This window comes from Malurus melanocephalus, unplaced genomic scaffold (genome assembly GCF_030028575.1).
Source record: "Malurus melanocephalus ecotype Western Australia unplaced genomic scaffold, MMel_1.1 scaffold_45, whole genome shotgun sequence".
NCBI lineage: Eukaryota > Metazoa > Chordata > Aves > Passeriformes > Maluridae > Malurus > Malurus melanocephalus.
In genome coordinates this window covers 124,287-137,069 of record NW_026623277.1, presented here as the reverse complement: position 1 = coordinate 137,069, position 12,783 = coordinate 124,287, and the positions used below count along the sequence as shown (strand labels likewise).

Below are 12,783 nucleotides of genomic sequence, written 5' to 3'. Positions count from 1 at the left end.
TACAAGAGGTTTGAGGATATGAACTCATTTTTGTGGCTTGCAAGTTTGAAAAGTGCTGTATAAGTCATACCTTAGTATTTGAAGAATGTTCCACCCTCTCAGCAAGAAATAGATGCACCCATGAATACTGAGGGTGGGGAGAGAGGGGCCTGCCTTTTTTTTTTTGTTAGGTGGATTGAAGAACTCTCCAAACTCTTGAGATTGCAGAGGGGTCTGTAAACTGATAATTTTCCCCTCAGGCACCTTGTCTAATTAATGCTTTGTTCAGGCAGTATCCATCAGTGATATTTGAAAACCTTTTGGTGTTTCTTTTGCACCCTGAGCATCTTTCGATGCACAGACCTCACAAAGTGAGCTCACCATGGAGCTGGCAGGATTCAGAATCCCCCTCACCTTCCTGCTGTGGGCAGGCAGTGTCTTCTCTGCTCCAGTCTCTTCCCCAGAAGGGGCAGTAGTACTGGGCTTCACACGCAAGGACATCGCATGGTCAAGCTGCTGTGGGTCCAAATCCTCACCYTATTCTTCGGCTGTGATTCAGAGGGGGGGCAGAAGCAGGATAAATCGAGCACAAAATATGGGAAAGCTTATACAGGTTCTKCTTCCCAGTGTTCCCACTGCCTACCCTGTGGTATGATCCTATAAAACCAGAGGAAAGGAGACATCCCAACAAATAGTGCCTGAAAAGGCCAATGCCAAGGTCAGGGTCTGGCCATTGAATGACTAATTGCTGAAGAAGAGTGACTTTTGTTTATTAAGTCCTTCTGCCAGATTTCCTCCGTGTGCTGTGCTGTGGTTATAACTATGTCTCATGATACTAAAAGATTTAATTCTTTGTACTTGTGATTTTCTTTTTCTTTGATTAGGGGCAACTGTGTCTTGAGTCAATTTCATATGGTGAGAGGAGATTTTGCTTTGAGCCTGCTTTTACTCCATTTTTCTTTACATGTCTTGTTGGTTTATAACTCAGTGTTTTCTTCTACACAGATGTGTCCTAGAGGTTTAGTTAGCATGGGCAATTTGCAGCTCAGTTTATTTTAAACTTCTGTTGAGATATACTGAATGGATGAGGTAAATCTCCGGGCACCACACATCTGGCTTACACAGGCAGTGAAACACACTGAGTGAAACTTCAGGAAATTAAAATATAAACTTTCCTGCCCTTTTTCCTGCAGGGGCAGCAGAGGGGATGGGGTCTGCCTGCTTGCATATGCCTTTGTGGTATGTTAACACTTTCAGTACTGAGAGATGCATTGCATTTCTCTCTTGCTTGAGCCTTTCTAGTCAGCATCACAGCTAAATGTGATGCCTTGGGATTTTTATGTTTGTGACCCGGGAGGTCAAAACCTTCCTTTAAGACTGGCATCTAAGAAAGCTGATCATCTGAAGTCCCCTGTTTGAACTTTTGCCAGCAAACTGTCTCATCTTCTTCTCTTCTTTCCCTTGGTTGGGTGAGATTACTTTTAGATTGGAATGCCTCAAAAACAGAACTTCTCCAAAATCTCTTACACAAACACAGCATTTTGATTTTCTGTCTTCAAAAGGAGAGAAGCAGCAAGTGAGCCTGATCCTAACTTCTCTGAGATTGCTCAAATGCTGTCATGCTTTTAAATTGAACAATTCTGACTTTGTAACATTTTACATATTCTCATTTGTGTACATATGTTCAGCTCTTTCTTGGCATTTTGTGAATAAGTCAAGCTTTTTTGCATATTTTGTTTCAGATTTCATACTAATAGGTAGGAGAGAATATTACACAAAGAATAATTCACATTGTGAGCCCATTGCAAAACAAAAACACAAAGAAATAAAAGAAGGAAGAAAAAAGTAAAATAATCACCACATTTTAAATTTCTGAATTAAAAATATATGTTTTTCCAGGTGTAGGAGGCCTCTTTCCACAGGAGCAGCAGTGAAGCAGGAATCATTACATATGGGCAGCAGACATCTGAAAGAAAAAGCTAGATCAACAGATGCTTAGGCAACGAGAATTTATTCAAGATCACAAATATCTACTAGATCCTGCATCCAGATATTCCTACAGAGACTAAAAACCCAGTGCATTACATAATTAATGCAGATGTTGGCAAGCTTTTATAAGGGCCACTAATTCATTCCTATGACTTCCTCCCTCCCTCAAGGGTTCTTATACTTGACCTGTTATTACTACAAGGTCATTAACCAAAGAATTAAAGCCAGATGTCTTGTAGTTAGGTCTCCATTTGTTAAAAGTCCCTTATAAATAACTTTTTTTATATGCAACAGAGAGATCCTCCACAAGAACTTTTAAAATTTCTTAAATAATTAAGGCTAAAAGGCTAAGGCTACAGAAGAGTTGATGTATCCTAGAGGAACAATAAAAGTATTATACTCACTGTGCTGAGAAATACTATTTACTCTAACTTTTTATTAACCTGGGCCTGCAAATGTTTCTGGTCAATGTTTAGGCTGGAGGTAAAATCTTTCTGAAAAGACCTTTTTCTTTAACATAAATTTAAATGTAGTTCGTTGGGATATATGTGGGAAGTTTAGTGTATTGTTTTATTAGAATTGGCTTAATTGCACTGACAAATGTAGAAATGAAAAAGAACAGAGATAGCTTTGGGTAATTCTAAGGAGGTCTTTATCTATTCTATGTTGTTTTCACTTGAGTTGAATTTCTAGTTGTTTTTCCTAATTCTGTACATTTTTGGTTTCAACAAGAAGATTCAGTTAGTTGTAGCACTTCCTGCAGAGTAACTGGAGCTGTCCAAAATAATACATGGTTTAGTTTATATGTTTTAATGGGAAGAAATTCTCATATTTTAGTGTTGTTGATCTGTTCTTTGATGGGGCTTATTACTTGCACTTGCTAAAACTGGYCCTGTTTTTGCAAAAATACAGGTTTAGTTGATAGAGTTACAGAGTAATAAAAGCATAGAAGCAAAGGCAGGTCTCCCAAGTGTCTTGTAGGAAGAGAGTTTTTTGTCATGTGTTTCTTAGTTTGATTATTTTAAAAAATTGTTATTTTTACATCCTTGTGGTTTGCCTATGCTAAACAAGGAACCAGGGTGTTATTCAGAGGAGTTTCTGCTCCTAAGGTTTGCTTTTTGGGAATTGCACCTTGAGTAATTGAGTGGAACTGAGAGAGGAAACTCATTAAGCGTTTTCTTATGAGCCAACAGTTTTATCCAAAACTTCCACATTCTGGTGGAGTTTGAGCTTGTTTGTTGCATCCCTAGCTGTTCTCAGTAGAGTACTCTGCAAGGAAAATGAATCATGTGTTCTCTGACACAGCCATAACGATATTTAATGCAGGAAATAAGTTGGATTCTTTTACCACTAGGTAAGCCAAATATTGCTTTTCTTATTTCTTGGCTCACTATTAAAAATTGGAATAAATCAATTCTGGTGAGTTGTATTTAAAAGCATTATTTTAAATCCTCTCTAGAAATGTGACTGATGCTCATAGAAATGCTATGGCATGCTTCCTCTATTGTTCATAAAAACACTTCATGCTCAGGTCTCAAAGAATACTGACAATCTTTATTTAGGTATTCTTCTCACTTTTTAAAACAGGACAAGAAGGAAAGCCCATGATGGAAAATTAAATTACTGAAAACCTGCTTGGAAATGTAATGCGCATTTCCTCATCTTTGAAGAGCTGTTCTTCCGCTACAGTCAASAGTTTTATGCACTGATAACACAAATAAGGTGTCTGTAGCAGAGTTAACTTTTCTTAATTATGAATTGCATGCCTTTCCTTAACTGAATCTTTCAGCAGGTCTGCTTGGCCAGAAGCTCATTTTCTACACAATTTACAATTGCATCAGAAATCATGCTGGCTCCCTGAGCAGATGGAACCATTTCTGGTTGGTTCTAATCTGGTTGCTGTTACTAGATTCCTCAGAGCAATTGTTTGTGAGTTGTGGAATGCCATTTGGCCTGAAAATATAAATTTGTTCTGAAGCGTATTCCTTTCCTGTCCCACTCCCCACTGTTTGTGCATGTCTCATCCATAGAGGCAATTGTGTGTTTTCAGTTCTGATGTCATTCTTTTTTTATCTCTCTCTCTTTTTTTTCCCCCTCCTCTTTCAGTCCACAGCCATGAGCGAACCGCAGTGCTACTACAATGAAACCATTGCCTTCTTTTATAACCGAAGTGGAAAATATCTAGCCACTGAATGGAACACTGTCAGCAAGCTTGTAATGGGACTGGGGATTACTGTCTGCATCTTCATAATGCTGGCCAACCTCTTGGTTATGGTGGCTATTTATGTCAACCGCCGATTCCACTTTCCTATTTATTACTTAATGGCCAACTTAGCTGCTGCGGACTTTTTTGCGGGGCTGGCCTACTTTTACTTAATGTTCAACACAGGGCCCAACACTAGAAGACTGACTGTAAGCACCTGGCTCCTCCGTCAGGGCCTCATTGATACCAGCCTGACAGCCTCCGTGGCCAACCTGTTGGCCATCGCTATYGAGCGGCACATTACAGTTTTCCGAATGCAGCTGCACACTCGGATGAGCAACCGCCGCGTGGTCGTCGTCATTGTTGTCATCTGGACTATGGCCATCGTCATGGGTGCCATACCCAGCGTCGGATGGAACTGCATTTGTGATATCACTCACTGCTCCAACATGGCACCGCTCTATAGTGACTCCTATCTGGTCTTCTGGGCTATTTTCAACCTGGTCACTTTCGTGGTCATGGTGGTCCTATATGCTCACATCTTTGGGTACGTTCGCCAAAGGACTATGAGGATGTCCAGGCACAGCTCTGGACCCCGCAGGAATCGGGACACCATGATGAGCCTCCTGAAGACTGTGGTCATTGTGCTTGGTAAGTGCTTACTTTGCCCACCCTGTTCTCCCTGCTCTGTTTCTTACCAGGTGATTTCAGTAATGTATGGTCAACTCCTGGGGGATCGGCAGCATTTGGAAACTATTAGAAGACGTGCAGACAATAAGAACCCCCAGAATTCACTACTGTGACCACTAGGGGATATCAAGCTTATTTATGGAAGCTGATGTGACGAATTCAGTCACTCAGCCCTGTAACATGAAACTGGTAAAAACCCAGATGTAGTGTGGTGGTTTTTTGCAGCAATGCATGTTTAAAACCTTTGTATCCACCTATTATATGCAGTGTTCGCCCTTTTGCCTTTAAAGATGCCAAATGGCTTCAAACTTGAAACTGTACACAGAAGGCTTAGTATTCCATTTTTGTCTCCTTTTTGCCACTCAAAGGTGTTTGTATTCATGCATAATTCCAATATATGGAGAACAATGAAGGGCTACAGGCTGTTGATGAAAAGATTGTGTGCTGATCAGGGCTGCATGTACTCAATCCCAAGTGTTTGGTACATACCAGTACCTGACCATTTGCTAATACAGGAAATTAGCGCGTGAGATTCTGGTGTGCTTCAACTCACTGCTCAGGATRTGCCTAAGCTTCAGAGCTTGGAAAGTAGAAAAGTATAAGAGAAATACCATAACACACTTTGGATTCAGGATGTTCTTATCTTTTTGCAAGTAGCTTTACTTGGATTTTGTCCAGGGCTCCCAGTTTCCTTATGCAGAAGCACAGYCTGAATGCTGAGTACCATTCCCTGGTGATCTTCTTTGCTGTTTGTTCTGTTCTTTGTTGCTGCAGATGACTGAGCTGAGGGCAGCAASGAATGGTGCAGGTTGTCTCTTTGTCCCAACACATGTTCTCACCTATTAGGTCTTCCTGTACAATACAGGGGTCTCTAGGTTTCACAGTACCCATTGCATCAGGTGATTGCCCTAAGAGTCCATACATGCAATTGGTATGCAGTCCACAAAACCAAAAACTGAGCCCCATTTCTCTCCATGCCATCATGATTCCCACAGGTTTATGCTGTGACTTGTGCCTTCGATCACAAATGTGGCAGAACAGTTGCAGAGATTTGGTGTGAGTCACTGTGTCAGATCACTTTTTAGTTTAAGAATTTGCATTTACTCTGACCTAGTAATTAGCTTTTTAACCAGAACATTAGTTGTGTAACCAACCTGTTAAACCATTCATAAGACTTGTTCTTCCATGTCCTTTTCTTCTCTTCAGCAAAAAAATCTCTGTAAATTTTGCAAGGGGGACTGTAGCAGTTGGTAAAACCTCCACAGATTTTTTGGTGGTTCAGAGATCAGTCCCTTCCCATCTCCATAAGTCTCATGGCAGAAGGCAAGATGATTAAAAATACAAAGAAAATTCAGGTTTTGCAGTCCTCTTTTAGGAAACATTTCCCTGTTTTCACTCCTGAAGAATTACTGCTCATACAGCAGTGGTATTTTGTATGAGGTGGAAGACTGGCTCAGACTTAAAAAAAAAACCAAAAGCAAAAACCTACAACAACAACAACAACCAAAAAAAAATGGGTGAAAATAGTGAGCACTTACACCAATGCAATGTGGAGTTGCAGCAATAGGCAGTCATTGAATAAATAGCAAATGTCAGCTGATCCCAAGCATGGATGGGACTAGAGGTACATATTCAGCAGAAAGGGTAGGAGGTGACTGCACTATTCTTTCTCCCATGAGAAGAGGTCAGAGGAAAGGTTCTTCATTCCCTAATAAGTGTGTTTTTTCAGGTGTTGTTCTAGAAAGAGTGAAACAACTCCAGGAGTTAAGGGGCATTAGCTAAAATGAAGGTGACTTCAGTTTAGCTGCAGATGTATTTCAGTAATATCTCTGTTTCCTCATTAAGGTGAGAATTTTCAGGACTGCAGGTAGCACATGTTGAAGCTTTCTTCAAAATTCAAACAGGACCTTATTTCTTGTTACTTCATTCAGTGTTTTGCACACACTGTACTTTAGCACATCTAATCTGCATAAAATACCATTTACAGAAAGCAATTACTTATTATCTTACTAAATCTGAAGGAACCTGTGGGTTGTGAACTCTTCATTCTTTTTGCAGTTCCCACCATGTCATCATTTTACAAAGGGTTTGGGTTTTGGTTCAGCTTGGGTTTTTTCCTAMACAGTGTGGTTTCTAGAGGAAGGCTAGAGGAGCTCAGTCATGGGGCTGTCGTGTAAAGATGCAGCAATGTTTTCACCTTTTTACCCCTGTGAAACACAGTTACAAGCTAAATGTGGCTGGAAAAGAGCTATGGTTTTGTTATGTAAATTCTTTTAATTTAATAAATRCATAAATAAAAAACAGACTGAAGCCAAGAATTAGACTTTGGGTTAACCATGGAGACTTTTGGACAGTTAAATGTTTGTGCATCAGGGTATTTCCAGACTGCTCAGTRCACCATGAGGAAAGATCATTAGTTGCCATCAGCAGGAGAGTGTCATCCCTTATTGCTGAATTTGCACTTCGGTGGAGKATTGTTTTGTGGTTCTGAAGAAAAACTAAGCATCACTTCAAAGCACCTCYGGGCACCAGATATCAGATATCACCAGATATCTCTAATCAAGCGCTGTGATCAGCCTGTTGATGAGGCAGGTGTGATGATGCTCTCTCACTGTTTGGAGCTTCCTTGTAAGCTGGAAATTTTCATAAGCAGAAGATTTAATTTCRAGGATCATCTTCCTGAGTGTTTTCTTGAAAAGGTAGTGCTGCAAGTTTATCTAATGGAACTTTGGGAAGGGCAGAAAAGGTGTCTTAGGCTGCATGGAGCAATTCTGAATATTTATCTCATGTGATCTGGCTTTTTCTACATCYGTGAACCTCAACAACATGGAGGAACAGAGCCCCTGCCTTTCTTAATGGTGCAGATCGGAGTAATAATGCATTACTCAAGACATTGGTTTGAGGCAGACACTAACTTTTTGCAGGAGGTGAAGATGGGACAGAAAGCAGTTTATTCTGAAGATCCCTCTCCCTCATGTCCTACCCCGCAGCTGAGTGGAGAAGGGAGCTGGTTTCTGTCAGCCCACTTTACACAGGAGAAGAGAATTCATTTTAGACAAGAGGGAGTGTGCCCTGGGATCCAAGGGAAAACAGAACTGGGAATCTGGGTAAACCTGTGAACCTTGGCAAGAGTGAGRCAAGCCATTCCTCATCTTAGAATCTTTGTTAAAACGCTGCTCAGCCGTAAGTAACCCCATTGTGAATTGGGCAGCAATGAACTGTTCATTTGACTTTTAAACTTCCATAAACGGGTGTCCTGGACTTGTCGTGCTGGCTGTAGTCCCAGGCAAAGCCATGCTGCTGCTGCAAGCAGAAGAACATCTCTTCCCCTGTCCGCATTCTCKCTGTGTTTTGGGGGCAGGAGGGGGAGGGAATAACACAAGAGCTTCTTGTTTGTTAGCTGCCTMACACGGCCTGCCCTCCTCGTGCCTTGCTGCCTTGCTCCAAGAGGAGAAGAGCTGCCCCAAAGGGGTGCAGTCCTCCAGGCAGGGATGCTGTCAGCATGTGTGGGGAGGGTGCCAGCTGCCTCTGACAAGAGGGTGATTGTGTGGGGAGGGCCACGGCTGCCTGACGCACTGACTGGAGCAGTCGGGATCTGGCACGCCGCGTCATCCCACAGAGCGGGTGGGATGCTGAATCCGAGGAAAAAGTCAAAAACAGAGAACAGATTTTTTTTTTTCATGCCCTCTTGTTGTGTTTTTCCTCGAGTAAAATAGTTTAAACAGAAGGAAGTGATTTCATAGCTGAGCCCCTTTTTCTTTTAACAAGGCTGCTTTTGAAATTTTTCAAAAGTAATAAGGAACATAAAGACCTTTCTCTAAACCATGCCTTTCCTTTGCATTGGAACTAAGAAAGGACTGATGTGTATACTGCACATAGCCATAAAATCATGTCTGGTTTGGCTTGCAGCTCAATGACACTTTGCCTTTCACCACCACCATGTGTTCCCTTTAAATGAGCAATCAGGGAACAGGCAGAAACTGAGCAGATACATCAGCTGAAACTTGGCATCCTGTCTTCTGTTCTGCACGTTTTGTCATGTTACATTTAAAGGCAAAGCTAAACTATTTTTCTGGTGAGGATCAGAGTTGGACTSTCAGCGCATTTTTCTGGGCCACTTGTAGGTTTGGCTCAAAGATGGGTGATAATATCAAACTATTGTAAAGGAGTAGTGAAGGTACCACTTGAATGATTTCGGASCTCAGGCCTGGATAAACTAGTTCCAGTCCGGATTTCCTTGGCCTAGAATCAGTCATGAAAGGCTAGGGTATTTCAGGTGTTTCCAGGTGCATACYTGCGTTTTTAGAAGGCTTAGAATGTTCCTGTTGGAAAATTAGCCTGTTTCTCCTGCCAAAATGCTGATTAAACATCCATCCTAACTTGTCACCTCTTGTTCTCACAGTGTGGATAACTCTGCCGTGTACCTCCATGTGCATCTTTGGGCATTCCTCTCTTTARAATTAGACAGTGAAGTTGTAATAGAGAGGGTTTATAACTGAATTTCAAATAAGCACAGTACCAACAACTCTTCTTCTGTGTATTTTACTGATCCTGATGATTAGCCTTCTATGGTGGATGAGCTCTCAAAATTAGTTGGCCAAAATTAGGCATGTTTGTTGAGCCAAGAACCACAGCTAGCCCCCAGAATGTAGGGATACCAAACAATGAATTCATAAATGTTTACCCTTTATGTTCCTGGGAAGTGAAAAACACACTTAGGACCTTCCTGCCTGTAGAATCCTCCACTTTATTTGCAGGAATGTAGTTTACTCTGTAAGATTGGGAAACTAATGTAGGCACAGATAAAAAAAAAAGTGAGTGCTCTTTTGGTATATAAACTGTTTTGATTTAAATGAGTCTCACTGTGTTTGACGACAGTCCTTTACTGTGGCAACTAATTGCCCTCCACACTTTTCTTATTCTAACAAAGAAATAAATGCAAGAAAAAAACATCTGGAAGTTCAGTATAAACATCTGGAAGGGTAGAACTGCTCAGCAACAGTTTTTTYCTTGCCCTCTCTGCTCTAGTTATGAGTTGCAGGATTCTTATTTTTGTATTTTGTAGCTTTTCTTTCATATCTAGGTGCCAAATGGAGTTGGAAAGCAGCAAATAACTGTAAATGCATGAGTGTTTACATGAGCTGCAGCTACACAGTTGAAGCAAAAAAAGTTCATTATTGATAACTTTAACCTCTCTGAGTGGTTATTTTGACATTCAGTCTGCATCTTTACTCCCTTTCTCCTCCCATGCAATAAAAGCACTTGATTATCAGTAGAAAATAAAAAGACTGAAATAATGCTAGAAGCTGATTGACAGCACATAGTGTCTTGACATAAGCATGTCTTTATTTCCATRCCCCTCATGCAGTGTCAGGTAATTAAATGGAATGGTTTATCTTTGTTGGCCTTAAATAGTATGAATGATATTTCACCAGTTACCGAGACTGTGGTCCTGGAATGAGATGGAGATGATCTCATTATGATATCACCCAGATTTTGACAGACCTTCCCTGCCCATGGAACATTATTCCTGTGGGCCAGAGCAAGCATCAGCCCTCATAGCACAATGCAGCTTCTAAAAGGATCTTTTGGAGAAGCCAGGGTTCAACTCTGAGCCCAGTGACTGTAAGAAGACARCTTCACCCATTTGCCTCCTCCATGAGGTGTCCTGCAAGTGTTGACAGAGATGAGCTCTCTAGCACCACTTTCCCTGAGAGGACTGAAATTAAGGATGTTGTTGGGGATGCCCTTCCACCAGGCAGCAGTGGCCCCATGGGGAGAAGAGCAGCATCCATTAGGTATTTTTCCTTGTAGTTATTGCATTTTTCTCAGAGAGCTGGACTGGACAGTAAGATCAGGCTGGAGTTCAGATGAGAGCAGCATTTCTCACAGCTTCTTCTCTGGAAGTGGTGCAGTGTGAAGCCATAAATACCATGTGGTCAGCACAGGGGGCCAGTTCAGACCCACCAATCGTGCCTGACCCCTGCGTCACAGAAGTGTCACTTGTGTATTGATTTAGTGCTGAYGGAAAAACATGGCAATAAACTCTGGAACTGGTGTGGGCAATACAAGCCTGAGCATCAATGACTTTCTGTTCTAGCACACAGGGTGCAGTTATGTGCAGTCCCAGTGTTTTTAGATAAGTATACTTTAAAAGTGCATAAGCTGTGGATTTAACCCTACAGTCGAGTAAAGTGGCAAATTGTTGCTGATGACTGTAGTCTCACCAAGTTTGTAGGATAAATTCTTATTACATTGTATGGAGAAGGAGGATTTGTAATATATGCTCTCAGAACTTCAGTGTCACAGCAGTACTTTCAAACTGTGTCATCAAATATTTGCATGAAAAAGTGAAATCTGGATGATTTTTTTTTTTTTTTTTTTATCTCACACTTCCATCCTGTAGGATTTTTGATGATTTGGATTTCTTTCTCTTCTCTCCTCTCAGAAGGCCTAAGGAGTAGTTCTGATTGGTCCTTAAAAGCTTCCTTGCCAGAAAATACATGCAGTTTAGGGGTCAGTGGTTTCTTGTCCTTGCCACTTCTATTTTCTGTGTATCATGTGATACGTTTTTAGTTTTGTTGTTTGATTTTTTTTATTTTCCCTGTCCATCTTAATGATAATTTGGTATTGACTTAAGTAACTGTACTTTTAGCTTGCAAGTAGATGAAGGGGAATGAAAGTCTTCATATTACTGCTTATATTTGTTAGAAGGTTTCATTGTGAAATCATTCAGATTTAATAATAAGAAATTTAGTCAGCAATTCATAACAAGTGTACTAATATTTTTATGTTTGTAAATGACTGTATTTTTATTTTGTTGATAAATACAGTTTGATCCCTATATTACACAGGTCTAGCACTGTTGTTCTAAAAGGAAGATAGATTTTCACAAAGAATTTTTAAAAATCAGTTTCTTCTTTCAGTTAAAACAATGGAGGCATGAGAACTTGCTGAGGATCTGTGTACAATATGTACATAATTATGCGTGATTATAGTGTGTTTTAAATTTAACACTCCTTGTAGGATGTTTCTGAATTGCTTGATATATTTCAWGCTGCTCATAAAAGCAATACTCTGTGTGCTCTGTCCCAAAATCTCAGTCACTGATCATTTTTATTGTCATTTATAGTCCTCCAAATGAATTCTGGTGGATCTTCTTGAATTTTTTCTAGTAGTTCCAAACCAAATCTCTTCCTGTTACTGGCTGGCTGGTGAAGATGCTGAAAGGAAAAAGAGTAAGGAAGCACAGCATCTGGAAATKACACTATGGTCAGTTTGTTCATGTGATAAACTTCATAAATAGCTTTCTTTTCCAAAACAAGCCATGCAAGCCCACTTGATGAAGCAGAAGCTGCTGGTGCCTTGTATCCAGGCCTTTTATCCAACTTTGTCTGAACCCAGAGCAGGGTTGGGTGTGTAGGGAGTCTCATTCTGACTATTCTGCTTGATTTCTTCACTGACTCTCTCAAGTAATTTTATTGCATCCACAGCTAGTATGTCCCTGCTAACTGTCTTTTCACTAAAGTACTCCAGGTATCCCTGTGGCATTCARTGCTTCACCCTGTGGAATCAATTTGGAAGTTTTCCCCTTCTTTCCCCTTCCACTTAATAATAATAATTAATTATTTTCATTTAAGATCCTTTGAAAATGCACTTTGAGGGGCTTCCATCATTTCCCCAGACAGGAATGTGGTTTTATTTTATTTTTGAGAGGGAAAGTTTTCTCTAATAAAGTTTAATTATGATGAAAATGAGGCTTTGTTTAATAAGTCTTTCCCCTGACTTCAGTATAATTTATTASTTTTTCAGGGACAAAATAAATTTAAAGGGCAGATAAAAAGCTCTCTTCATATTTCCAAGAATGGCCAGAAAGGGGTAAACCTTAAGTAGTTCTTGTAGCTGTGTTCACCATTTGATAA

The 12,783-nt window shown here is 40.5% G+C and overlaps 1 protein-coding gene across 1 annotated transcript in view; it reads left to right on the top strand.

Moving 5' to 3' along the window:
• Positions 1–12,783, top strand: part of LPAR1 (lysophosphatidic acid receptor 1) — a 73,066-nt gene that overhangs the window by 33,534 nt on the left and 26,749 nt on the right. Inside the window, exon 3 of the mRNA XM_057364956.1 lies at positions 4,075–4,822. Within this exon, the coding sequence (XP_057220939.1) occupies positions 4,075–4,822 (748 nt within the window). The remainder of the gene's footprint in view (positions 1–4,074; positions 4,823–12,783) is intronic.